This window comes from Panonychus citri, unplaced genomic scaffold (assembly GCF_014898815.1).
Source record: "Panonychus citri isolate SS breed McGregor unplaced genomic scaffold, ASM1489881v1 Contig00095, whole genome shotgun sequence".
Lineage (NCBI taxonomy): Eukaryota > Metazoa > Arthropoda > Arachnida > Trombidiformes > Tetranychidae > Panonychus > Panonychus citri.
Window position 1 is genome coordinate 1,456,128 of NW_026515500.1, and position 27,733 is coordinate 1,483,860.

Genomic DNA, 27,733 nt, shown 5'->3' on the forward strand with positions numbered 1-27,733 from the left:
TAATTATTCATGTTGGTTTGACAACGAATCGATTCCTGATATTTCAAATTCAATTCAAGCAAAAAAAGTAAAAGAATCAGTAGATCGAGAATCTGGTACAAAGCGTCTAACATTGACGATTCATGCTGATGAAATATCCGTTGGTAAAAGTTCAACAGAAAAAATTTTTCCGGTTTTCATTTCAATCAATGAGTTGAAAAAAGAATATCGCAGAAAGTTTTTCTTCTTGGTTGGTTTATTTATTGGAAAACAAAAACCACACGTCGAGTGTTTCTTAGGACCAATTTGCGAAGAATTGAAAGATCTATCAATTAATCCTGTTGATTGGACAACTGAACTATCAGAAAATTTTTCAGCTACTTTTCATTTGATTGCTCATAGCTGATGCTCCGATGAGAGCATATCTCAGGAATGTGAAACAATTCAATCACACATTTGATGTGACTGGTGTCGTCTTGAAGCATCAACTTTCAATGGTGCAAGAATGTTTCCATATCGTAGTCAAGAGCAATTAGAAAGATTGAAAAGAAGACAAGGTGATTTTTTAGAGTTTCAACGTTTTTACAAAGAAAACACTTCGGTGAATCTTGATTTCAACAATAGATTCCAAGGATTCAATGGTGTTACTCCGTTATTGATGTTGGCAGATTTTGACATGGTACTTGGAACAGCTGTTGAACCAATGCACAGCATAAGTTTGGGTGTTTTCGAAATTTAATCATGAAAGGATTTCTCCAATCACAGGAAAATATTTTTGAAAATAGAATCGATCGAAATATTTTCAAACGAGAATTCAGCCAGAGATTGATTTCTATTTCCGTGCCAACCGAGTTCACAAGAACACCAAGAAGCCTGGACGTAATCAAATATTGGAAAAGCAATGAGATCGATTCCTTATTATGTTATTTTTTCTATCTAACTGCGAAGGGACTATTGAAGCCGCGAATTATTCATCACGTTTTAACACTTTCAAGACTCTATTATCTTTCTCATGTTTCAACTGAATATTCTTCGAAAGTCATGGAAATAAGTAACATGGTTGAAGAGTTTCAGAAAGGTTGTCTTGAAATTTATGGCGAAGGTTTCATGTCATACAACTGCCACATTCTTTCACATTTGGCTGATTCGGTTTTTCATCTTGGACCAAACTCGAATGTAACTTCATATCCTCTTGAAGACTATATGGGACAACTGAAGTTGAAAGTTCATCGTTATTCCAATATCGGATCATCGCTTGTTCGCTTTTTTATGGCAGATTTTAAATACAGAGAGTACAAAATAAAAATGCTAAATAAATGGAATCTCACTTTCAAGGAGAGAAAATATTTCAAAATTCAAGATGATAAATCTAAAACTACGACAGTTCCAGATAAAAAACCTCAAGGTTCAAGAGAAAATGACCATCGATCGGTTCTAAACCTAATGATGAAAAAAAATAGATGTTGGAATCGATCTTCATTGCAAAATCTGAATTACTTGCGGTCTATTAAGTTGAATGGGAAAAGATATTCAACATCAGCTTATTGTGCTCAAAGAAAACGTGATGACTCTCAAATCAAAGATATTGATGGAAAATTCTACAATATTCAATACATTGTTGAATATAATTCGAAAGTATTTTTTTTCTGTCATGAATATTCAACTAAAATCGTTCAGATAAAATTCACTGGATGCAATGGATTCTTTTCTTTTCCTCTTGAAAACATTCACGAAATAATCAAGAAATGGAAACACTTTCCATGGTGGAACTGACAAAATTCATCGAAAGTAATTCATGTCGAAAGCTCTTCCTTTCACTTTAAATATACCAAAGATCATCTTGTTGAACAATTTCTACTTAATAAGTAGACTCACTGGGTTTCTGGAATGGATCAATCAAGTTCAGTAAACTTCGCGCGTAATCCGTTTGAAATCAATTTCGAAAACGCTATTTCACCCATTCTGTTGAATGGACAATTCAAGCTCATTTAGCTTCGCGCCTAATCTATTTGAAATGAATTTCGTTCGAAAACGCTATTTGGCCCATTCTCTGTCTCTGTGTGTTTTGTTTTGTTCATGTCAATTTTTTGAATCAACTTTTTTCTTCGCCCAAGTGCCTTTTTCTTTTTAATTGTGAAATTCTCATCATTTTTTAATCAACTAACTGTGGAACAATTTATTTCGTGAAAGTCAAAATCAGAGGTAAGTCATTAAGTGAAATCTTATAATAAATTCATTGATTCTAATTCACATCCTTTCTTGGCGTTTTAGAAAATGGGAAACATTATTGTCGCATTATTGTCTGAATGTTATCGCCATGAAAACAAACAAACAAGTGATTCAAATGTGAAAATAAATCGTTCAGATGATCTCGTGATGGATTATGAATTGGAATTTCCGAAAATGGAAACGGATTCATTGTCCGAAAATATGGATTATGATGATGAAATAGAATCAATGGATGTTCTTTTCACAGATATTGGCATTTACTGATAACTCTTTTCAAAAAAAGCCACTTTCCAGACCGTAAATTTCTGAGAATCATTTTTATATTCAAATGTTCATAACTGTTACAATTTCTAACAAATTCTATCACTTTGCCTATTTATTCACTGCCATTTTTATGATCTCAATTGAAATTCTATATTTCCATCAATGTAATCAATCAAAAAATTTCAGTAAACAAAAACTTGAAAGATTCAGCTAAAAAAAGCTTCTGATTTTCTTTCAACTTGAATCAAGATTTAAAACGCGCTTTGATTTCGTAAAGACTTTCAGTCAAAAGTGAAATTGATAAAAAACATATCCGAAACGGATTCTGATTCGGCTATCGGATACTATCTTTTTGGATTCATTTTATAATTTAGCTATTTGAATCTGATTATTTTTCTAAATTTCAATCAAATCTTTTTTTGAAAGATTCGTCTAATTTGAATCAATTTTGATTCAAAATGAAGTCAAAAAATTTTTGATTCAAAACTGTATCAAAATTTGAATCAATTCTGAATCAAAACCTCTCCAAATTTGATCAAAAAATTTTGTATGTTGATTGGGTAGCCACATGAACATGTCATCATCATGTAGAGAACAGGGGGGAAAAGTTCATGGAATAGAATAAAAGAAAACCAATGTTCTTTTTCATGATTATCATCATTCTTATGATTATTATTGTTCAGGGAAAACAATCGTAACCACAATATAACAATGGAATAGTTAATTGTCATGAAAGCAAAAAGAAACACTAATTATCAACAATTAACATCATATCCCAACAGTAAACATATTAATCAACATGAATTAAGATCAAAACTGAACAATTAAAACAATATTATTATTAGTTTAGCTAATTGTCAATCTCGCAATCAATTAACTTTGATAGTTACAGTTTTTCACTTGAGGCACAAAATTTAATCATTGAAAAGCATTGAAAGTGTTTAAGTAACAATTAAGATGACATTAGATTTAGTAATTGATTGTCATCTCTTTTTTTTGTAGTAGCACAATTAATTAGTTTAATTAGGGAAAGACAGGAAATCCTTAAAATAATTGATTTAATCATTAATCTAATAGGAAAGGGCAAACAAATGAAATTGAATCAGTTTAGCCAGTTAATTGATTGTAAATTGTTTACAATTTAATCAAACGGTTACTTTGCTATCAACTGTTGATTTGATAACAATTAAATCAGGCTGTTGGTCAATTGGTTTGATTTAAGTTTGAAAATGATGTTTGGTAACAATTTAGTTGATTGTTTTTACTTTTTCTGTGACACAATCTAATTTAATTGTGCTAATAGGAAACACTTAGGGTGTTAATTTGATTTCCATTGAAAACATTGATTTATTTTGTTTTTTTCTTCCTGTGATTATCATGAGAAAACAACTTGATCATGAACAATTTGTTCAACAATTAATTCTTATACCTGAAATGATTAAATATCCTCAGGTAATTTACTTCTGATTACATGGTGATGTTTATTTTTCCTCTGGATTCCTGAATGAAATTCATGTTCAGTGAATGAGAAAATCAATTCTCAGACTAATAATAATAATAATGAATAATTTTTAGTTTCAACAAAATGTCAACAATTAACTTGATCAATTCATATTATCTACATGGATTAGCAGATTAACTTTGATGGTCAATCATTCATTATATTATAGAGTAACTATCATAGTGGACAGATGAGACAGTGGTCAAGCTTTATTTATATTAATACCATCATTACCTTGACCATTTTTACCTTTCCTTTGTCCCATTGGAATTGAATCAAAGTCAATCAATAAGGTAAATTAAGACACTTATTAATATAAATCAGTGTCACTCATGAATCTTATTTCCGGGATTAGTCATTCTCCAGATTAAACAACAACAATCCCAACGTCTCACCTTTCCAATGGTAATCTGATCATCAGAATCATCAACATTCAAGTTGATTGCAACAAAAGAATCGCTGATTTTGAATAATTAATAAATTATTCTTCAATCAATGAATTACTGGTAAGAGTGAATGATCAGAACTCAACTTAATCATTAAACAAATAATAAGATTTTCCAATCAGTATGACAACTAATCTAATCACAATTAACCATTTACTGTTGAAGTTTTATCCTCGATATCCAATTAAACTTCATGAGAGGATTTAATTGTAATCGCTGCTTTCTATCATTTCAATTTGAAAATCAAATTTGAACAATTTAGTTTTAGTTTTTATGATTACGAAAAGAAGAGAAAAATATTATTAAGATTGAGACTAATAAAAAAAATTATTATTATTATAATTGTGATTTTGATTGTTGTCCAAATTAAATGGTAAAGGATAACAAATGACCAACCAATTTAATCAATTACTAATGATGTTTCCAGTAGTCGACGTAAATTATTGTTTCCATGAGTTTTTCTCTGTCCAGTTCTGGATGTTAGCTGACCAATATTAAAAATGTTGTTTCTCTTTGTGTTTATTTTTTTCATGGAAACTCAGTAAAAGGGATAAGCCAAAAGCCGGAAAAGAAATGAATAAAATACATAAAAACAGTTGAAACCTCATAAGTTGATTAAATTGATGGTTATGTAGTTTTCCAAGTAAAAATCAACAGAGAGAGAGAGAGAGAGAGAGAGAGAGAGAGAGAGAGAGTCCGAGTAATAACAATAATAGTCACGATAATGATGATAATGTTGGCGAGCAATTGAGTGTCCTGTTGTTGACCATGATATTTATGAGTTAGACCAATTGTTTGAAGAGATTGTCTGAATATCCATCAACAATCAAATAAATTGGAAATTTGAAAATGAATAATCTCTTATTTTCACCTTGACCTTGGTCATTTTATGAACAATCATGATGATCAGGAACATAGTATAAACTTATTTCTATTGATCAGATGATAATGAAAAACTTAATCTGGAATCATGATGGTGAAGATGTTTTGTCGACTTTTTCATTGATCTGTCACTCTTATGGTGTGAAAGATGAAAGAAAATAAAGAAAAAGACAAAGAAAAGAATACAAAATTGGTGGAATCGTCACCAGAATAATGGATTAATCTATTCTTATTATTCAAGAGAATTTACCTAAGATTAAAATGTCAACCTGTAAAAGGTGAAGACTAATCATTTCTCCATGAGATTAAATTACTTTGGAGATTAAAAAAGAGGCCTAATGGCTTCGTGTGACGAAAGAAAACAAGTTGAATCTTGAACTTCCTTTTTTTCTTGAGATGAATTCATTGAATCTCATGAAGAGATGATAATTTATCATGAGAACCAACGAAGTGAGAGAGAGAGAGGAAGGATAATATTCATTTACATCTATGAAAGATGAAGATGAAACTTAGGTTATCAGAGAAAACTGTTGATGTCCAGTAGATGTTTTTTTCGTTGGCTATTTCGATAAGTTGACCAGTAACTTTTTTCTCTCTTAATCTTCTTGTAGGTCGATGAATTATGACCATGAACAAATTGAACTTTAAAAAAAAAGTGTATCAATTGGTGACAAGATCGTAAATAGAAGTAACAACAAAAAGATGATAAGATTAATCTGATTGTGAGACGAGAGGATAAAGAAATTCATTGATCATATTTCCTTTTCCTCTGAGTGTTTACATCAAGTATCATGTTGGACTCTTTCAAGTTTATCTCTTGCTTCCTGTAGGAGAAAAGGAAAACTTTAAATTGCAAGAATCGTGATCGATGATAAGCTTGAATTCTGATAAAGCGAAAAGAAAACAAAATTCACCACATAAACACCGATGATTCCAGTCTACGGAATAAAAGACAATTTAAAAAAAGAAAAGGTTTATGATCTCCCTTTGTTAGAATTTACAATTCTCTCTCTTTCTCTCTATTACTTACCCATTGAAATTGAATCCATGATAAAAAAACTTATTCTTTTTATCCTTTTTTAGGCCTTTTGGTTTTCCACTTTTTCTCCCTGGACCTTGAATTCTGTTGAAAACTATTCCATGAAATTCTGTGGCTTTAACAACAATAAAAAGAGAACACAAATTTACACCATTTAATTTGATTTGTAGAAAGAGAACAGTAAAAGTCTTAACAATCTAATTTCTAAAAAAAGTTCTGAATAGTAAAAAGTGTTAATCCGATAGCATTTCCATTCTCTCTCACTTCATGGACGTGATTTAAATTGAGAAACACATATTAGATTATCTAAAATAGATGTTTATTATTTTCTATTAAAATTCTTACAAAAGAAGAGTATTTTTCTCAACTGATTTTATCATCTCATGGAGATGGAGAGAGGGAAACATGATAACATTGAATTCTCCCTGAAAAAGAAAGAGAAAAATGAATTCAGAACAAGGAGAGTTTTTCTTTTTCTCTGAATATACAAAATTTCAATTCTTTGTATCTTTTACCTTACGAATTAATAGAATCGTAAATTCTGAATGAGAACATGATGATTATCACAATCGAAGGAAACAATTTAACTGATTAAAAAAAAGAAGAGAAATTAAGTTATGATCAATCGATTGCGCTTAATTGTGTCCAGTTAATTTTCTCTTCCGGTTTTTTCGCCAATTCGATTTGTTGATTGATTGGTGTTGTTATTTTAATTCTCGAATATCAAATCAATTAGATTTTCTTTCATTTTCTATCCAAACGAATAACAGTTGAATCTTTTTCTATTTACGATAATCACTGATGACAATTGGTCTCTTTCACTGATTAGATTTTTTCGTTTCTTCCAACCAACGATAACCAAAGTGTGAAAATCTTTGGCGATCATTTAATCAACTGAACAATCAATGATTCCAATTTGATCCGAAATCAATTGAATTTAGTAACATTCCACTAATGGAATTGACATTATCATATTTACAATTCTCTCTCTTTGTTGTTGACCTTTTTTTCATTCATCTCTCACTAACTTATCTTCTTTCTCTCTCTCTCTCTCCATCCTCATCCTCATCATCTACACTTTGGATCACCTTTTGTGACCCTCATCTTATATAATTCTGGTGAATCTTTCATCATGATAATAATTCAACAACAATAACGTTCCGTGTGTGTGTTTATGTGACTGATTGTGATAGAAATTGATTCAATTTGGTTTCGTCGAGAAGTGAATCAAATTTAATCATATTCAATTCTAAAAAAGGATAACAACGTTTCCATCTCTGTTTATTATCATTATCATCTCAGGATAACACAACAATAACAATGGTCAACTTTGGATCTAAATTATATCATCACATTTTATTAACAATGGTTGTTCTGGTCATCGTGTCCACCATTGTTTCGGCCAGATATCTGCCAACCAGGAATGATGATTCCAGGAAAGAGCAGATTAAGGAGCTTCTCAGAATGGTCAGTTCATTTTCTTTTCGAACTTTTTTTTTTCTTCTCTTGACAACTTGACCATACGTTCATACATGACATTGACCTAAAATTAATCAACTTACTTATTAGATTATTTCATTGAATTCTTCATGGTAAATCAGATTTATCGTCAGTTTAGTCATTTAGCTTTTAATTTTTTTTTTCTTCAGAAATTAAGGTGAATTAAACTACAATCAAGGTTCGAGTTGATGTCAAATGTTCAAATTGTTTTTCTATTTGTACATATAATGGATTCTTTGGTTAATTTACTTGATAATCATTAATTTACTTCTCTATTATATTGATTAATTAATCTAAATTGCGAAAGTTAATCTTAATGTCAAATTTGTCATGATCTCTGTTCATTTATAACAGAATAATTAATATGGTTAATATTGTTTCCTTATAGCAATTTAATTAAGAGTCGACTAATAGACATTAACTAATCATTTGAATGATAATCAGATTAAATAAATTGTAAACAGGATTAAAAGAATTGCTAATTTATTAGAGTAACATTGAATAATCCACTCGAGAGGTTTAAGGATTTAACTTAAATAATATCAAATTGTGAAAACTTTGATCGAGATACAATTAAAAATCTAATAGGATCAATTTAATTGTGATCTGTGTAATTAAGAAATAAGGAAAGACAATAATCCTAATTGATATTCACCTTAGAGATTCAATGATTAACTTGACAATTAGAAAATCTTTTCTTCTTCAATATTAACCATTATTAGTAGTAGTAAATTAACTAATTGTTTACAATTGATTTTCTAGTTTTTGGAAGCATCAAATTCAAGCCCGGAAGTTGATTCGTTGGGCGGGAAACGGAATCCAGGAAGTTTGTTTGATTATCGAGGGACAAACTCACCAAGTTACCTGATTAAACGAACCGCAATCGACGAGGTTCCAAATGCTGCTGATTTGGCTGCTTGATTTAATTCAATTCACAATCATCTTTAAGATTATTTACATTTGACAGGGAAAAAAGAATCAAAAAAAAAACTTAACAATCAACAAATTAGTGGCAACCGTTTTAACCTTTAAGGACTCACTCACACACAAACACAAGGATTGATTGATTGATTGATTATCATATTTATTGTCCACTAATTACAATTTAATTATAACCTTTTATCATAATTGTAAACGATTTCACAAAGAAAGCATGTTAATAATAATAATAAACAACAATTAAGTATTATTATCAATAAACACGTAGAGTTATGTTTGTAAAACTTGATTCTTTCCAAGTTGACTATTGTTTTGTTTCTTGTTTATCTTTGGATCGGTCTTCGGATGTGTCCTTGATTAACTGGGCCAAATATTCATCACGAGCGTAGACACCTTCGTGATATCTGTGCATTCCCGCTTTGAAAAGTTCATCTACCGACTGTTGAAAAGAATAGAAAAAGGAATATGAGAATATGAGATTGGAAAAGAAAATTACAAACAGCAGATTCGATTGAGGATTCTGATGATTAATGAATTATGAAAGAGAGTTTTGAGTTTCTTCTCTATCAACTTACCACTTTTTCGTATTCTAATTGTACGTATTGATAAACCACGAAGATAGCTGTTACTAGTCCTATGATTCCTCTGTAGATTCTGACCTTGAGCGGCTGCGGTTCCAAAATATCTGAAAGTTTAGGCTTTTCATATTTTCCCCGAAATTTTTGCATCCTTAATATAGTCCGGATCATGGATAATCAAATATTTAAGATATTCTTGCTTGAAAAATCGTTCCTTTTCTACTGAATAATATGAAATACCATTGATTTTCATGTGAATACACAAATATTCAAAAGTAGCACCAATTCCAATAAAAAGTGGCGTCAATGAATAGAAACCGTATCGGGAAATTAAAGGTTTAGTAAGCCAAACATACAAATTTCCAATCCGTTTAAACATAATCCAAGGATCATCAATCCAGGAAAAAGGAACAGGAAGATTCTAGAAGAAAAACTAGAGAAAGAGAGAATATATAAGAGAGAGAGAGAGAGAAAAAATACAATCAAAGAAAGAAATTGCTAATTGGATAATCAATAGAATTTAAAAAGCTCTAAAGATTGACCTTAATCCTTAAATTATCCAAAAAATTATCGGCACAAAAATAAAAAGAAATTGACTTACCTTTTATCCAAAGAATATTATTATTGGTCACCCTTTCCTTATGTAACAGAAAATTATCACTTCTCTCTCTCTCTCTCCCTCTTGTCGGTTATAATCAAAGAGCAATTTAATTAAAATTAACCAGGATGATGTAGATTAATCATAATCGGCGACAATCATCTTATGAAAACAAAGTCAAAAGGATAAACCAAAACAAACCACATGGATTAACCAGCGAAAGGGAAAAATGTTTTTTTCCCTTTTCTTTCTCCAACTGCGCAAACTCAGTTTCTTACAAATTCTTTTCTTAATTTAACCAACATTTAATTGTTTCTGATCAAGTTTATTCATCGAGCTATTTATTAGTAGTTAATCAAACGATTAGTTTAATTTTACCATTCGTCTGAAACTGATCTCTTGAGTTATTTTGATTTATCTCTCATTTTGTGTTGTGTTAATCATATTAATCCAATAGTTTTACTTTTCCTTTTTATTAATTTTGAAAATGTCACTTGAATCTAATTCTGATCATTCATTAATTGATTTCCATAGTATAGTAGATTATGATTTTCCAAGTAATTCTAAACCGATCACTTCATCTACTAAAAGTCTAACTTGTGATATTATTTATGACAAAATTAGCAATAATGTTAATTTGAATACTATTGACCAACTTCATAACGTCAATAAGATTAACATTGACTCGTTGATTAATCATCGTCGGGCCTCCGAGAAACCTGGCTACTATTGTGGCCTTTGTAAAAAGAATGGAGAATCGGCTGAATTTTATCGATCTCATTGTCTCCGTGACTCTCATGGCAATTTAACTTGTCCCGTTTTGTTTAATCACGTCTGTGAAGTTTGTGGTGCCACTGGACCGTTTTCTCATACCCGCAGCTATTGCCCAATGGTCCGAAGATTATTAGAAGAGCGACCCAAAGATCCCGCAGTGGCCTCTTTCTGTATCAACTATAGCCTTTCCCGATCGCGAAATGAGGACAGAGTCTCCAGGAGAAGTGGGGATAAGTTCAGGCGCCAACCAGTTCCCAGGAAACCATCCAAAAGCCTCTATTGATTCATTTCTGAATTTCGATCTTCATTACTTTTCCTTTTTTTATTCTCTTCTCAGTGCTTTTCCCTCTTCTTTTCATGGTGATGCTGAGTTTTCATCATCATCGTCTTTTGACTTATATAAATTTAAGTATATTGTCCCACCTTTAGTATTCATTTAGAATAAAATGATTCTGTCTACATTTATTATCTTTTTCTATTCGCGATAATCACTGATCACCATTGGTCTTGTTGGCCTTTTTTCATTCATCTCTCACTAAATTATCTTCTTCCTCTCTATCTCTCCATCCTCATCATCTACACTTTGGATCACCTTAAGTGAACTGTCGTCAAAGTAGATCAAATGGTTCGTCATCTCGGTGGTGATGATCAAGCTTCTCATTCAGCCCAAGGTAAAAACACCAATCAGCCGAGATCAATTGAAAGAATTCATTAATTTTAATGAATTTCTGGTTAATTTTTCTTTTATGCACCGAACTGAGTTTATTGGAAAAAACTTGTCAGTTAAATGTATCGAATACATTATTTTATTAAATTTATGAATATAAATTACATATTAGAGATGGAAAAGTTTTGTTAAAACTTTAATCGATTCTAATTCTCTTATCATTGTTTTAATTTGTTCCAATGATGGAAATTGGAATTTGATCATTTGTTTAACTTTGTCCAATACCGGGTTAATTTTGTTCAATTTACTCGGGAATTTGTTTATTTGGTGGTCAGCTAATCTTAATAGTTCGCGAATGTAAGCTAATCCCATGTGAATATCAATTGCTTTAGTTAATTCGATGCGAATTGTTTCATTTCTAATCAATTCGGTTATTGAGCCAAATTGTCCATTAACTAGCCATGGATTTCGGGGAACGGTAGGTAACCAATTTTCGTATCGATCTACTTCGAGGAGAAAAGCATCACCACCGTAATAAGATTGGTTAGTTGATAATTTCTCTCTAAATGCTTTGTTTTCCTTTTTCTCGAAAACTTTACTGACCACACCTTTGCGACTTAATAAAGACATGAAATAATTGTTGATTGATGAAGTTAATTCCGAATCCGTCATTGATTTAGATGTTGATGTGTCGGTTGGTGTGTCAATCTGGGTGAAATACTTGAAGACACCACCAAAAAGCGCAGAACGGAAATAGTGAGTGCCATAATTTTCAATGAATTCTTGATATTTTTCCGGTGCTTCTTCATATCTTTCTGGTAACTCTTCTGCCATGAAATCTTCCATAAATTCAGATAAGGATTTACGAAGAGATGTCCTTGGTGCTAAATTAATACGAGTTGTTGGTGTTATTAACTGTAAACTCGCAATGGTTTTGGAAGAGTTTAATAGAATCGATTGGTACTTTTGATAAGAAGCCGATTGAGAGAAAGCTCCTCGATCCAAAGGTCCTTCTATTCCTGAAGTTAACCTGAATTCACTTTTGATCTCCTCAAGGCTGGTTATGATTGAGAAATGGGTCTTAATTGTTTCACGGGGAAGTAAGTCAATACTCAAAACTTGATCAGGAACATCATAAGCAGATCCTGATAGAAAAAATTTTCGTTTCTAAATTGGAAAAGAGTAAGTGAAGAAAAATATTCCATTAATCAAATTGTTTTCACTTTTTTCAGATAATTTGATTAATTGCTGTTGTTAACCATCATTGGCGAGACAAAATGAAATAACAATAAGCCTTAATTATCTACTAGGATTAGAAAATTAAGGCTTAATTGGCCTATTTTTAGCCATCAAATCAACACGTGAACATGGATAATTGAACTAAGAAAATTGAATTTTCTTAAAACAACAATTAACTAGAAGTTAATGACAATTTAATTGATTACTGATTCAAAGATCAATAAGTAAATGGCATCAAGCCAATCACCAATTAGCCAACATCAATTAACAAGAAAAATTAAACGGTCAACACAATAAAAAACAATAGAATTTTTTTCTATAAGAAAACCAAAAGGCAAAGAAATTAGAAAAAAAATTAAAATCTCTTACCTTTTTACAGGTTAATTCAATGAAGGAACACTTAACAAAACCATCATTGTTGTCCGAAGTATAATCATGTAGAAGATCAAGTTTAGTTAAATCAATTCCACGGGTCATCATTTGTAATCCAGGAACAATTAATCCACATAAATCCTCTTTTGCTGAAGCAAAATGGAATTGATTTTCCTTAAGTAAAGATCCATCAAAATAATTAACATTATCTTTTGACCGATTACTTTTAGAAGATGAATTAGAAGTAGCAGTTAACGTGGACACAATTAAATTATTCAAAATAATAACGAAAACAATTAATTTCATTCTAATTGTTGATAAAGAAAATTAATTAAACAAATGAACACATAACAGACAAAAAGGTTAACCAAATGGAAAAAGAGAAGAAGAGAACAAAAAATTTAGAATAGAACAAAAAAAAAGAGAAATTAGAATATTTTCCCTCCAATTGATAGACAATAACAAGTGAACTTAAAATCTAAATGATTATAGATTTTAATTCGTTTAACCAATTTTTCACCAATCAACTGAATCAGTTAATTTCTACTCAGTAATCATGTTAATCATCATGTAATAATCATCGTCAATCTTTATGTCAATGGACACAACCCAAAGTGTGTAAGTATCAACCCATTTGCTCCGAGCCTTTTTACCGTTTAGCTTTTTTTTCCTTCTAAATTGTTGATTAAGTTGATTTGATGATGATGATGATGATTATGTTGTTGATGATGATTTGATGATGATTTGATTTGATGTGATTAAACGTTAATAAGTGATACAAGTGAAAGGCAACTGAGAGGTTAATTGTATGAAGATGAACAGGTTTAGGGAAAACAAGTAGAAAGTGAAACCTTAATTTGAGAAACTGATCTTTCACCTTTCATGTTTACTCTGGTTTATCCGGAAATGTTATTCTAATTCAATTTATTTTTGAATTTCCATCTTCATTATTATCCCCTTTTTTATATATATTTGTATCTTTTATTAATCTTCTCAATGCTTTTCCCCCTTCTTCTCATGGTGATGCTGAGTTTTCATCATCATCGTCTTTTGATTTATATAAATATAATAAGTATATTATATTGTCCTACTTTTAGTATTTGTCTCGAATGTAAATTCATTATGAGGAAAAATTAATACAGTTTAATGATTTAATTGTCGGTCAATTATTATATTTTGTTTTTCTTTGTCTCATTTACAGATTAATTCCTGATATTCAGCTTATTATTATGTCTACTCAAATCTCATTTGGACTTAATCATCAAGAACGAGAATTAATGTCAACTCGAAATTTCTGATTCTTGTGATGAATAATTGATTTAGTTTCTATGTCTATTATTGTAGAAACAAATTCCGTTATTATTAATTAGTTGGTCAACTATTTAGTAGTTTTGTTTTCAGAATGAGAGTTAATTTTACAAGTTTCAATTTTCACTTTAACCCTCATACAAATCATATGTTAGTCTATTGGAAAGATAATGATTAACTGTTGTTATTTAACAGCTAATTGCTTTTAGATTGCTTTATAACTGTCATCTCTTCTGATAATGGATAATCATGATTTACTTGCTCAACACTTTCTTGTAAGTACATGTATTATGATGATTAATTCAACTTCTTTACATTTCCAAATAATTTAACGAGCTCTTTTATTTTTTTTTCTTAGACTGATCAGAGTGAGAATCGCCTTGGTGTTGAATTTTTTAATTCTAATTCTTGTTTTGAATTAGCTAAGCGCTTGTTGGGTAAAGTGATCTGTCGTCGAAGTAGATTAAATGGTTCAATACTGGCTGGAATGATCGTTGAAACTGAATGTTATCCCGGTGGTGATGATCAAGCTTCTCATTCCTACAAGGGTAAAAAAACACCAAGAAATGAGCCGATGTTTATGGACCCAGGAAGTGCTTATGTGTATTTCACATACGGGATGTATCATTGCTTCAATATATCTTCTTGTGGTGAAGGTGCTGCTGTTTTGATTCGAGCTCTCAAACCGGTATCTGGATTAAAAGAGCAATCAACTAATCGATTGTCATTCAGGAAAAAGTCCAAACCAACATGTTCATCATCATCATCTCATTCAGGTTCTATCCCTTCATCATTGAGAGACACTCAAATCGCTAATGGACCCGGTAAATTGTGTATTGCTTTAGATATCGATAAAGAGACAATCAACAAAGAGAATTTGATTTTAAGTAATATTATTTGGCTTGTTGGCTATAAAGATTATCCAGATGAAGAGATTACCTTTAGTAAAAGAATTGGAATCAACACCGATGCTGAATCACGAAATCAACTGTGGAGATTTTATATTAGAGATTCGCATTATGTGAGTGTTAGAGACGAAAAGAAACGAGAGCCTAAATCAAACAAAAGACCCGAAAAAATGGTTAAATCTAACAATTTAGGGAAAAAGACAAAGGTCGCTAATGATTGAATCGACAAAATTTCCTAAATTGTCGTGTTAAATTGTCGAGCTAAATTGCCCATGAATTTATCGACAGTTAATTATGCCTTAAGTGCAAAAGGTAATCAAAATCTTCATTAGTACCGTTTGAATAACCTAATCAAATAAATTTCTGAATCTTAATTATCTTATTGTTTTCTCTCCGCAGTTTAATCATAAATGTACCTATGGATCACATGGTTCGGCCTTTTCGTTAGCAGTTATATTTGGGCGGAGAGACTAAATAAAGTTAATAAAAAACGAAAGTCCAACAATCAAGCAAATCAATTATAAGTTGAAGAAAATTGTGTTTAATTCCTTGGATTTGGTTAATGATTTTAAATTTTGCATTTACAATGAAATCAAAGGAATCAATGGACGAAAACAATCAACTAATTGTCAAGAGAAAAAAAAACTTTGCCAATATTGAATGTGGAAGATTCTTTATGCTTGGTGTAAACACAATCACTTTCTACTCGCCTTTAAATTGTTTTTAATTCACTTTCGAGGGTCGCTATTATCCAGAATCGCGTTTCTCGATTAACTACAAATTCCCTATTATTGTCATGATGATCAATTACAAAAAAAATCATTTCAAACCCAATGAATTAACTTCCTTAGGCTCTTCCTACTTCTAATATCAGAAACTATAACCAATTCCCTTACCCTTTTAATTTGTATTGTTTTCTTACTTTTTTCATTAATCTCTCCCTCACTCACTTACTCACTCACTCTCTACCTGGATTTGCTTGAGTAATTCATTCATCAACCTTAACAATATCTACATTTACCTGAGTTAACCTTCACTTAATATATTTTCTCACTTTCTCTCTCACTTACACTCACGATTATCAACATTTTTCACTAATTCATATACTTGGCATTTCCAATGTAATGATTTTAACTCAACCAACAATCTATTAACCAAATTTATCTGATTAATTTACTGATTTCACTAGTGATTGTTAACAGTATTCACGTTAATTATGTCTACATAAATGGTCAAGGGAGAGAGAGAGAGAGAGAGAGAGCAATAATTGAGATAATTACGAAAAAGAAACAGTTAAAACAATCAATCTATTAATTCAGTTTGTTTAAAAAGGTTTCATCCATTGGTTGGTTAAGTTTTCTTGACAATTTCTATTATTTTTTTGATTGTGTTTCCAATTTCATTGTTATTTCGTGTTGACTTTCAAATTGTTGTTAATTGTGTTTAAATTTTTTCGCCAACTTGTTGATCTAACAATATAAATCTTCATTTAGAAGATTAATCTTGTTGATTACCAATGGATTCCAAATTGTTCTGGTTAATTTATTTATCGACTTATTTGTGTTTATCAAATTGTAATAATGTTCAAAATGTGACAATTGAATCAACGACCAACGGATTAAATTCATCCATGTCTTCACCATTATCGTCAACAATTAAGACTAATTCATCAATTGCTTATGAATTATTATCAACAAAATCAACTGAGAACAAGGAAACAATTGGTCAACTCGTTGGGAACAAAACCAGTGATGGTCAATTGGAGGGCAAAGACATTCTGAATGGTCAAGAACAGAGACAAAATCAATTCACCCAAGGAAGAGGTAAGAGTTAATTGTGATTGTAATTTTAATTGTGAAATTAATTCATTTCTGGGGTGATTTGATGTTATCTTTCTTAGGTCCACCCAATAGGTTTCCACCTCAATATCAAGGTAATTACAATTACGGACCTCAGGGTGATAATTACAATCGACAACAAGGTTTACCTAATCCACGACAATCTAATTATGGTAATCAAGCTAATCAACAAGGATCACAATTAAATAGTCCTTATGATTTTCTAGATGGCATTATCCCGAATTCTGATCAGAATGGTAAGCAATTAACTTGACAATTAAGTAACAATCAAATTTGATTAAATTGTAAACAAAAATTACTCTTTTTTCATGTTCCAAATTTAATCAAATTATGTTTTCATGATTAATTTTGATTCTAATTTTCATGGAGAAATTTTTTTCAGTCCCAATTAAGTTAACTTTTTTTTAAAATTATAATATGATTAGTAAATTGTAGTTTAGGTCTTACTAATAATTTCTAGCTAATAATTAATCAGTTGAAGTTTTTTTTATTGCTAATTTTTAATCCAGTCAATTATTAGATTAGATGTCAATTTAGAAATGCAATTTACATTACAATTAGTTTGATCATTTGATTAGATTAATTTTTTGTTGCTTTGACAAAATCCTTGGAAATCAATGAGAAAATTAAGTTTAAGGTTAATTGTAACAATTTATTCAATTTACTTTTTAAAACGGAAGTTGATCAATGGACTTAATCATCTATTCAAACTGATGTTAATCTTTTTTTTTGGTTTGGTTTAAATTGTTACATTTAAATTGGTAAACAAAGTATTAATTAAGATAATTGATCTTTAAATTGTTTAAATGATTAATTTAATTTGTATCTTTTTTTGTTTCTTAATTGTATTTCAGGGTTTCTCACAAGAACACCTCAAAATCAACAAAAACAACAATCAGGACCTAATCAACCTGCTAATCGTTATCCAATTGCTAATAACAATTATGGCCTCAACCCAAATCAACAATCACAGGGAAATGTTGGTGATAAGACAGTTAATCAAGGATTTGGATTAAGTGATAATCCCTCTGATGGTTACAATGATCAATCAGATGAAGCTGAATCACCAGAATTGGGTCAACAGGGTGAGGATGCTAATCAAGGGACGGAAAATGATAGCGGAGAGGAAAATGTTAGTGATAATGGTGAAGGTGATGGTGGGAATAATGAACAAGTGACACCAAATGAGGAAGGTGAATCTGGTGAAGAGCCAAGTGATGAAAGTGTTGCTAATGATGAAGGTGAAGGTGAAGGTGAAGGCGAAGGTGTAACTGGAAGCGAGGGGGAAGTTGGAGGTGATGGTGGTGTTGATAGTGCAAGAGATGAAGGTGCTGGTGATGGCGGTGAGAAAACTCAGTTTGATGATTCTGACTCGACGAATGGTGGTGAAGGTGATGCTGAAGAATCTGCAAATTCTGATGAAGCGACTGACGCCGATGGTTCGGCTGGTCAAGGTGGGGAACAAGATCCATCTAATGATCCTGATTTAGCGCAATTTCAAAATTTTCAAGGTGGAAATTTTCCCGGTGATTTATTTCCACCCGGAATATTGAGTCAACAAGATTTAAATGATATTCAAAAGTCCATTGAAGAGCAGCAAAAGAAAGAAGCAGAAAAACAAAAGAGTGAAGAAGAAGCCGCCGCAGGCGATCAAAGTGAAGGCGGTGAAGGTGATGGTACTGGTGAGGAAAATACTGGCGAGGGTGAAGGCGAAAATGGCGGAGAAGGAGAAACTGACCAACCAGCAGCAGCTCCTCCAGTAAACCCATACACACCTGATGCTGGATATGGTCAACCGATAAACAATCAAGCCAATTTATTGGCGATCAACAGAGCGATAGTTGAGCGAAACCGAAATCCAGGTTTAATGGGCCGTCCCTTTAATCCACTATCTGGCCAGAGAGAATCCAAATGAAAATCGATACGGTGGTAATAATGGCGGTGGCTTTTCTAATCGTGGTGACTTTGGAACCGGAATTCAAGATTACGAATATGAAAGACCAAAAGTCAATCAAGATGAGGACGAAACTCCTAATCGATTAAGAGATAATCCTCTTTTCAATAGAAATCGTTTCATCCCTTCCCATCGTAGAGGATCAAATGAAGGTGAAGATGAAGAAGATGACAGAGATGAGAGGATTCCACCCCACCACCACCACCACCTTATTTGAGAAACCGATTCTCTAATCGATTTGAACGGTTCAGGCCAAGATTATTTAACCGACCAGGTCGATACAATAACGATCTAGGTGATTATGGTGTTCACAGAGCGAATTCAAATCAACAGCAAACAATAGACTTCCAATCAAATCAATATCACCCTTACAATAACAATTTTAACCCTTCAAGTGACAACAAAAATTATTTTAAACAGTCAATCAATCAAGAAGACAATCAAAGTGTAATTAACTACGACAACAACGATTAATTAATCAATGAAAAAAAAACAACAACAACTTAAACCATCAACATGTAAATGATTATAATTGTAATCACAATTTCATATTTGTATCATTTTGTATTGTAATTTTCTAACATCACGATAAATGTGATTCTTTATTCTTCAATGATTAAAGAAAATTTAATCAATTGATTAAAAAACAATTTGAAATCGTCTTTTTCCTTAATCCGCCAATAGAAGGCACCAGTATGTGTATGGAAAACAACATCAATTGGAAGGAAAAATTTTCCATTCACAACTCAAACTGTTTTGATTAGTTAATTGTTCTCATTCAACACACGATTTTTAATTAATTATCTTGATTAGTGAATTATAATTTAATCAGTTGAATGTTTCATCGAAATTTGGTTTGATTTTCTTTTTAACAACTCAATTTATTTCTCTGTTGGTTTAGTTGTTTCTCTCTTTTCTCTCTCTTGTTTTCTATCTCCTCTCACTCTAATCATCTGTTACTCATTCTTTGTGTTGATTCTGATCAATGATACAATTACCATGATGTTTATTTAATTGACCAAATAAGTACAACTACAATGTGTTGATTACATGATAAGTGGCGATAAGTTGAAACTGAATCTATCCTCTTAATGACCTTTTCTAATCAGTTGATTTCTTTATATTCAGGTTGGTGTTTATGTTTTGCTTTTTTTTCATCATCTTTAGGTTGATTTGATTTTCTTTTTGTTTCTAATTGTATCCTCTTATTTTTCAGATCTTTTCGGTAAATTTGCTGCTATTATTGAATTTCTGTTGACAATTAAATGTAGTGATAGTTTTTCAATTACTCAACGTTTTCTTGGTTCTTGTGATTCTCAATGATTTTGGTTTTACCAACTTGATGTAAAGGATACATAATATTTTTTTATGTACCAATTGACTTGGTTCCAAGAGGAAGGAAGGAAACAAAATTTGACTGTTAATCCTTTCCCAGTCTCACCTTGATTGATTATTATTGTAATCGCCATCAACTCGAATTTGTTTGATTCGATTTACAATCGCTTGTAATTTGGTACCGATGACCCAGGCCGCTTATATCGTCTCGGAAAGTACTGACTGTGAAACTATCAAGTGTGGCCTTGAAACGGAAATTTCAATGAAACAAGATCTTGAAGATCATTCTCATTGTGATAATTGTATCAAAATCACCAAGTGTCGTTATAAAAATACTCGAGATGCTGCCTGTCCAATTGTCTATTGTATTGAAGGTTGTGGATTCAAATTTCATCGGTGTAAATCTGATGAACATAAACTCCTTTGTGCAAATGAAAAGGTAGATAAATATTCAACTACGATTTATATTCAATATCTCGTATCCTACCTAAAGGACAAAATCTCTCGAAATCAAGCTCAATCTTTGTGCTAATTCTTGATTCAGTTGTTGACAGGTTATTAACTGACATTGAGTAAAATTCAGGGTGATGATTAATTGAGAATCGGAAACTTTTTTTTACCTCTTTTCTTTCAGTTTGTGGTTGAAAGTTTTTCCAGGTCAAGGTAAATCGACCAAGAATTGGAAAATCACTTCGTATGACTGTTAATCTTGTTGCACGATTAACTAATTTCTGTTGTTTATTAACTCATCTTCAAACTTGCCCTCAAGCCCTTTAACAATTATACTTTTGATATAATTGAAACTTTTTCTTTCATCTCCTCCCTTTGAATGATATCATCCTGAAAATCATCCTAATTACTTCCTCACTCTGACAATCAACAATTGAGAATATCTGAAAACACTTATTGTCATTACAATTTAATGGTTGACAATTTAGAACAACAAACATAACCCAATCTCCTTTGATCTTTTTTTTTCACTAATCAATCCAAATGATAAACTTAATTCAATTCTATTTACATTTGATATTTTCTTTTCTCTCTTACAGATTCTTTGTATTAATCACAGTTTCGGTTGTCCTACTTTTCTACCTCGTAAAGACTTGACCAAACACATATCATGCTGTCCAGCGAGTGTCATTCATTGTTATATTGAATGGAATCGATGGCCAATCTATACTCGAGATCGTAAATTAACTCAACCTCTAGTTACCTATTCTCTTAGCAATCAACATTTAGATGTAGCGTTGACCCTTCGTGACCAGCGAATGCTCGAAGAACTTTGGACAGCGACACGTAAAACCCGATGTACACTTCGAAATAGTTTAACTCGTAAATATCCGGCTGTTCCTTTAAAGGTAATACTGATTAACTATTGGGTTATTTCTTGTTCATTTTAATTGTTATTACGTTCACTGGATACCAATGATTTTTATCTCGTTAATTTTGCTTCAGGATGTGTGACTGTTGGATAATAATAATGATGATGATGATTACCTTTTCCATTAACAATTTTCATCTATACAGTTGGTTAACCTTAAGTTTGCACGCACTTAATATGATTAGTTGTATTGCCATGAACACGTTCAATTAACTCATCATCATCATTTGTTGATCATTTCAACAAAAATATCTTTTTTTTCAATCAACTGGTTAGTCCATTGCAACAATTAGATGAAAATCTATCCTATCAACAATTTTATTTGTTTTTTTAGTTGTTGCTTGTTTGGTACTTTCAACTTTCCAAGAAACAACAATCAACAATAGTGATTGATAATAAATCACCATTCAATCAATGATAGAATTGAAAATTATTATCAGAAAGAAAAAAAATTGATTGGATGATCACTTTTGATTGCAGATTAATTACTAACTTGTTGATTGATTACTCTCATCTTTTGTTGTTAACAAAGTTTACCTACACAATTTAAATCACCTCAAGTTGAGATCAATCAATTCTATTATTTTTTTGGTCTTTTAAATAATTTAGATTTAGAGTAATTTACTCAATTCAGATAAAAAATCATGTTAATCATTGGATAAATTAGATTGTCAATCCATTCTCTTAAATCATTCTTATGATTGAAAGAAACATTTGATTACATTGACTATTAATTGTAAATTCGAAAACTAATCAATTGATGTTTACCATTTCTTTTCCTTTCTAATTTTAGCCTTATTGTGGTGCTCATATTCACGAACCCAAGGAAAACGGAGTTCCGACCGGTTCATCATCCGCCTCATCCTTAATCACACCACAAACAGTTTCCGATGACGATAGCGATTCATCCCCATGGCAAATGACCAAATCACCTCCTGGTTTACAGAGTAGTGTCTGTGCCCGTCTAAATGGTAGATCATTTTCTCACCTTAATCACAATAACAATAATCATCATCATCATCACCATGAAAATAATTCTCAACATAATCACTTTAACCATAATCACCACCATCATGATAACCATTTATTACAAACTCACAATTCCCACCATCACCTTAATAACAATCCAGTTATAAATTCTAATCATCATAATCATCACAATTTATCCGGCAATCAAGAAAACTCACCAGTGGACTCTCTTTCAGATAGATTGGCGTTTATTTCGGCAAAGGATAAACTTACTGACTGTGATAAGAAATTACGTCCATCAGCTGAAGATAAATTATCAACCAATGGATTTATACCTAAACCACCAATTCTACCCAATAATACATCGCTAAGTTTAGATTTAAATCTAAATTCGATTGCACAATTTCAGGCTAAACCTAAACTCATGTATACCTTTAAATGTGCCCAAGAGTTTCGTCGTGACGAGTATGGATCTCATTATAAAAACTTTCATGGTGACATTTTGGGTTCGATTAATGGTTGGATGGAGCATCGATGTCCTTTGTGGCAATATGGCTGTAATTTTGTCCAAAGGCGGATTCACCCGTTTCCCGAAGGAACCAGAATCACCTTCAACCCGATAGTCGAAAGTTTTGGCCACGTTATGAGTCCAAATTGTGATAAGATCGATGAATCGAGTGATATTTCCCTTCTTAATCTTCCCTACGAAGTAACAAATCGTTATCACAATTAACTTTAATTGTCTGTTTTCTTCGCAACTAATTGGGTGCAATTTATATTATTCTTTTGCTTTATCAGATTCTACGTCAAATTTGTTTCTCTTTGGACGGATTTAGTCTTAATAATCTATCGATGACCTGTAGTCGAATGCGAGAAATATGTTCAACGCTCTTAGAGAAACGAGGTGTCGTTATACTTCAATGGGAACGACGAGTGTCGACCACTGATTCAACTCTTCGTTGGGTCGTTGGTTCAAAGGTTCGTTGATCGTTGATCATTTTCTCTCATGTTGATTTAATTTCTTCTAATTGTTTTTCTTTCATTTCTTTCTTACTTTTTTTCTCGATCAATCTTATCGATCTCTTTTAGAAATGGGCTTTTAGTACCAATTTTACCGAAATTAAAAACTGGTACTTCGATAGTAAACATGATGTTCTTAATCACATAAAACATTGTCCACACTACGAAATAATTAAACGAACTGAGCCAATTGCTTTACCAGCCATGAAAAATGAAGATGTCACAAAGAAACAATCAAGTTAATTGTCTTTAACTAAATTAATGGAGACACAAATTTACTCACTCAATATTTTCTTCCAATTCAATCGATTATTTTAATAACTATTAATTTCTCTCATAAAACTAATTCAGATTCTCAACTTTAATCAACGGTGATACAAATTAATTCTCATACAATCTGATTTAAAACTATAAACTACACAATTTATTTTCTTCTCAGTCACAATTAACTTATTGTTTTTTGTTTCCTGGTACAAATCAACAAGTCAACTCAATCAATTTGCTATTAATCTTTCCCAGTTGTCAATGAAATCAATTGAATTAATTGTATCTAATTGCCAAACGGACTCCATGTAATAATGATGATTGAAATCTAATCGTAATTAACTTCTGATGACAATGAAACAAATCAACAGAAACTAATTAATCTTAGAAACTCAAAGTCTCTCTCCTAATCTCTAATCAGATTCTTATATTATCTTAATTGTTGAATAATTACATTAATCTCAATGTAATAATAATAATCTACTCAAATTAACCGAATTAGAGAGAAAGAGACAAAAGTAATTAAAAGTTCTAATTTTAATTATTTCAATTAATCAAATGCTCGAAACAAAAGTTTTATCGACTTTGTTTCAAATCTAAATAAAAAATCGTCGACCTTTCAAATTAAAACTAATTGTAATTCTATCAATTTATTGATTGAGCGACGATTCGATAATCATAATAATCATCTCACAATCTAATCAATGATAGAAATTGATTGTTAATCTAATACAATTAAAGGTGAATTTCTAGTTGATTGTTTCTCGCGATAATCAAACAAGATAATTAACTATAGTTACAATTGAGAATTACTTTAATTGCCATTAGTTAAGTAATCATATTGAGATTAACTATTTTCTGCCTTTTGATAATCACTGATTCGGTTATCTAACAATCAATTAATTCTCATTTTATCTTAATTTCAGTGATTCTTTTCTCTTTTTGTATTTGCCTCTCAAAATTTTTTTTCTTATTCTTTTTTTCCTCTTTCTCTTCTTCTCCTTCTTTTTCACACTCAATTTGTTTCTTTCTTATTTTTGTTTCTTCCTCTTAATTAGTTACAATTTAATTAACATTTAAGCTCACACAGTGTTTGACTTGTGAGCTTTTATGGTTCAATGAATCAACTAATCAATGTAATATAATTATTGGAATGTTAAAATCAAAGGAATCAATTGCAAAGGTAAATTGTTGAGTTTATCTTTTCCTCTTTCTCTTTCTCTCATTACGTTAATATGTTTCTCTGTCTGTGTGGTTAACATTAACATCACTTTTTTGGCTTTAATTCTGATTGATTGTTTTTCTTTTTGTTCTTTTCAATTTAATTTGTTTTAATTATTTAATTCGTTAATTTCATGATCATTTTTCTACTTTTCAGTTGATGTCCATTCCATTTTGTTTTTTATAACAAAAAGAATTTGCTGTTGTCTCATCTTCTTTTCTTCGGCTTCGTTGTCATTTTCTTGGAAATTCAACTTGTTCTTTTTGCCGAATTTTCTTTTCTCCTTTGATTTGGAACTGTTGGTTTTTCTTTTCTTTTGTCATTTTTGATTGTTGAATGATTTACGTTTTAGGTGTTTATCATTTAATCCATATCTTAATTCCAACTCAATGAAGGAACAATTTCCGTAAGTTGGTTCGATGTTAATTGTCGTCTTTTCTGGTCTTTGATTTTTTATTCTCGTTCTTATTTTTTCTTTGTTTCTTTAGGTTAGTGCCCAAGATCATCAATGGCGGTATCGCGGGAATCATTGGTGTTACATGTGTTTTTCCGATTGATTTGGTTAAAACTCGCCTACAGAATCAGGAAGTTGGACCTAATGGTAGTAAAATGTACAAAGGTCTATTAGACTGTTTTCGCCAAACTTATCGCCGGGAAGGTTTCACTGGAATGTATCGTGGATCAGCTGTTAACATATTCCTAGTAACACCTGAAAAGGCCATTAAATTGGCTGCGAATGATTTTTTTAGATACCGGTTATGCAGTTCAACAGGTAAACTATCATTTGGTGCTGAAGTTATCTCTGGTGGCGGAGCTGGTCTATGTCAAATTATCATTACTACACCTATGGAATTACTTAAAATTCAACTTCAAGACGCTGGAAGAATTTGTTAGTATTTTCAACAAAAGTTTATACATCAAAATTATTCTATTTTATTTTATCTTATGTTCATCTAATTTTCCTCATAACTTCTTAGCGGCCAAAGGAAGTGAAGGAAATGCTCCAATTTCAGCGACTAAAATTGCCATGGAATTATTTAAGAAACGAGGAATCTTAGGACTATATCGAGGTGCTACTGCCACCATGTTACGTGATGTTAATTTTTCCATTGTTTATTTTCCGTTATTCGCCCATTTAAATGCCCTTGGACCTAAAAGGCCAGACGGTTCCTCTGTTTTTTGGACTTCATTTTTGGCTGGATGTGGAGCGGGTTCAACGGCAGCAGCCATTGTCAATCCATTTGATGGTATTTATTGTCAATTTATCATTACTTTTGATTATCTTCCAAGACTTAATCTCTTAATCTATGCCATCTTAATTCTATGCTTAATTTTTTTTTATCTTATTTATTATTACTTACATTGGATAAGCAGACAAGTTTGTTATATTCAAGGTTATAATTCTGTAATTTTGTTACTTTTCAATTTCCAATCTTTCCAACAATCAAACTTACTCAAAGAAAAACTCAACCTTACAATCAATAACTTTGTATTTTATTGATTAACTATTGAATCCTATTGAAACCTTACCTTTAATAATTAATAGGTTATAATATTTTATTGATTATCTATGGAATTTTTTTTCTCTCCCTCTTTTTATCTTTAGTTGTCAAAACGCGTCTTCAAGTTTTAAAAAGAGCTCAAGGAGAGACCACATACTCTGGAGTAATCGACGCTTTCGCTAAAATCTATCAAAAAGAAGGACCTTCGGCGTTTCTCAAAGGTGCTGGCTGTCGAATGATCGTCATAGCTCCGTTATTCGGAATAGCGCAAACAGTTTATCTTCTTGGTGTCGCTGAATATTTTCTTGGAATTGAAACAAAAAGATAACTAATATGCTACGTAAGTAAAAGTACATAAATCACATGTAAATATCCATATTGATTATTTAATTTTCTTTTCCTTGCTTATAGATTTAATTATTACAATACAATCTTTAATTTACACCTTAATATTTATTATTATGTGATAATCACTCATTGAGACATGACCAGTTCCAAATCTCAACAAGAAAAAAATCCAATACAAGACAAAACCTCATTCCGCATGAAATCTGAAATCAATATATCACAAATTGCAATCGTCTTAATTGTCAATCTATATTATCCAAAACTCACACAACATATTAATCTGCAATATCAATTTACTCATCAAGAAATTGATTTATATCAAAATCAAGGGAAACAAATATTTATTCAATTAACCACTAAATAGCCAAACACAATCAAAAAAAAGAGCGGAAATTAATTGATTCCCAGTTATTATTTTAAATTACTCGTTGATATGTTTAAATCACATGCATTGTTATCCCTCGAACACAATTATCACGTTAAATGCCAAATTTTAATTTGTATGAAACAAAATATTGTCAATTGTATTCACTTTAAATCACTTGAAAACACTTAACTGGTGCCAATCAATTGTGATCCAAAACTATGAAAGAAAATTAAACTTTTGTTGATGTTAACAAATAGATTTTAATTGCAATAAAATGAATTGGAAACAA

At 31.2% G+C, this 27,733-nt stretch overlaps 6 protein-coding genes and 1 long non-coding RNA gene across 11 annotated transcripts; 5 read left to right on the forward strand and 2 right to left on the reverse strand.

Annotated features, from left to right (window-relative positions):
- Positions 1-8,903: 8,903 nt before the first annotated feature.
- On the reverse strand, positions 8,904-10,163 carry LOC128388051 (uncharacterized). Its single transcript, XR_008325209.1, has 3 exons — positions 9,959-10,163; positions 9,355-9,790; positions 8,904-9,218 (listed from the first exon to the last, which is right to left on the reverse strand). It is a non-coding gene; the product is annotated as an uncharacterized LOC128388051 (long non-coding RNA).
- A 136-nt stretch (positions 10,164-10,299) lies between these two features.
- Positions 10,300-11,188, forward strand: LOC128388045 (uncharacterized). Its single transcript, XM_053347394.1, has one exon. The coding sequence runs from the start codon at positions 10,443-10,445 to the stop codon at positions 11,010-11,012; it is 570 nt and encodes a 189-aa protein (XP_053203369.1). The 5' UTR covers positions 10,300-10,442; the 3' UTR covers positions 11,013-11,188.
- A 317-nt stretch (positions 11,189-11,505) lies between these two features.
- On the reverse strand, positions 11,506-13,469 carry LOC128388033 (perivitellin-2 67 kDa subunit-like). The gene is made up of 2 exons (XM_053347379.1): positions 13,005-13,469; positions 11,506-12,563 (listed from the first exon to the last, which is right to left on the reverse strand). The coding sequence occupies exons 1-2, from the start codon at positions 13,311-13,313 to the stop codon at positions 11,565-11,567; spliced, it is 1,308 nt and encodes a 435-aa protein (XP_053203354.1). The 5' UTR covers positions 13,314-13,469; the 3' UTR covers positions 11,506-11,564.
- A 15-nt stretch (positions 13,470-13,484) lies between these two features.
- LOC128388043 (uncharacterized) lies at positions 13,485-16,292 on the forward strand. 4 transcript variants are annotated; one of them, XM_053347392.1, is made up of 5 exons: positions 13,485-13,625; positions 14,209-14,590; positions 14,674-15,091; positions 15,161-15,535; positions 15,623-16,292. In XM_053347392.1, exons 2-4 carry the CDS (start codon positions 14,555-14,557, stop codon positions 15,442-15,444), a joined length of 738 nt encoding a protein of 245 aa, XP_053203367.1. In that variant the 5' UTR covers positions 13,485-13,625; positions 14,209-14,554; the 3' UTR covers positions 15,445-15,535; positions 15,623-16,292. The 4 variants fall into 4 exon arrangements, with proteins under 4 accessions (XP_053203367.1, XP_053203364.1, XP_053203366.1 ...); XM_053347389.1 differs by having other exon boundaries at positions 14,674-15,535; XM_053347391.1 differs by having other exon boundaries at positions 13,501-13,625; positions 14,511-14,590; positions 14,674-15,535.
- A 150-nt stretch (positions 16,293-16,442) lies between these two features.
- On the forward strand, positions 16,443-19,686 carry LOC128388050 (uncharacterized protein DDB_G0290685-like). The gene is given in 5 exon segments (XM_053347398.1): positions 16,443-17,046; positions 17,124-17,318; positions 17,937-18,953; positions 18,985-19,220; positions 19,223-19,686. Coding segments are annotated over 5 exon segments (2,043 nt in total). The 5' UTR covers positions 16,443-16,739; the 3' UTR covers positions 19,511-19,686.
- Positions 19,687-19,798: 112 nt separating this feature from the next.
- LOC128388028 (F-box only protein 30-like) lies at positions 19,799-24,635 on the forward strand. Of its 2 annotated transcripts, XM_053347371.1 has the most exons (7): positions 19,809-20,164; positions 20,253-20,810; positions 21,421-21,729; positions 22,546-22,723; positions 22,958-23,430; positions 23,520-23,699; positions 23,811-24,635. In XM_053347371.1, exons 2-7 carry the CDS (start codon positions 20,556-20,558, stop codon positions 23,982-23,984), a joined length of 1,569 nt encoding a protein of 522 aa, XP_053203346.1. In that variant the 5' UTR covers positions 19,809-20,164; positions 20,253-20,555; the 3' UTR covers positions 23,985-24,635. The 2 variants fall into 2 exon arrangements, with proteins under 2 accessions (XP_053203345.1, XP_053203346.1); XM_053347370.1 differs by having other exon boundaries at positions 19,799-20,164; positions 22,546-23,430.
- A 380-nt stretch (positions 24,636-25,015) lies between these two features.
- On the forward strand, positions 25,016-27,698 carry LOC128388041 (mitochondrial glutamate carrier 1-like). Its single transcript, XM_053347386.1, has 6 exons — positions 25,016-25,188; positions 25,384-25,633; positions 25,716-26,116; positions 26,205-26,474; positions 26,834-27,069; positions 27,141-27,698. The coding sequence occupies exons 2-5, from the start codon at positions 25,617-25,619 to the stop codon at positions 27,055-27,057; spliced, it is 912 nt and encodes a 303-aa protein (XP_053203361.1). The 5' UTR covers positions 25,016-25,188; positions 25,384-25,616; the 3' UTR covers positions 27,058-27,069; positions 27,141-27,698.
- The last annotated feature ends 35 nt before the right edge of the window (positions 27,699-27,733 follow it).

Coding starts and splice junctions, on each gene's coding strand:
- LOC128388045 (XM_053347394.1), top strand. CDS start 10,443: ATGTCACTTGAATCTAATTCTGATCATTCATTAATTGATTTCCATAGT.
- LOC128388033 (XM_053347379.1), bottom strand. CDS start 13,313: ATGAAATTAATTGTTTTCGTTATTATTTTGAATAATTTAATTGTGTCC. Junction 12,564..13,004: donor TTGAATTAACCTGTAAAAAG/GTAAGAGATTTT, acceptor TTTCCAATTTAG/AAACGAAAATTTTTTCTATC.
- LOC128388043 (XM_053347389.1), top strand. CDS start 14,555: ATGGATAATCATGATTTACTTGCTCAACACTTTCTT. Junction 14,591..14,673: donor TACTTGCTCAACACTTTCTT/GTAAGTACATGT, acceptor TTTTTTTCTTAG/ACTGATCAGAGTGAGAATCG.
- LOC128388028 (XM_053347370.1), top strand. CDS start 20,556: ATGACCCAGGCCGCTTATATCGTCTCGGAAAGTACTGACTGTGAAACT. Junction 20,811..21,420: donor TCCTTTGTGCAAATGAAAAG/GTAGATAAATAT, acceptor TCTCTCTTACAG/ATTCTTTGTATTAATCACAG. Junction 21,730..22,545: donor ATCCGGCTGTTCCTTTAAAG/GTAATACTGATT, acceptor TTCTAATTTTAG/CCTTATTGTGGTGCTCATAT.
- LOC128388041 (XM_053347386.1), top strand. Junction 26,117..26,204: donor TCAAGACGCTGGAAGAATTT/GTTAGTATTTTC, acceptor ATAACTTCTTAG/CGGCCAAAGGAAGTGAAGGA. Junction 26,475..26,833: donor CATTGTCAATCCATTTGATG/GTATTTATTGTC, acceptor TTTTATCTTTAG/TTGTCAAAACGCGTCTTCAA.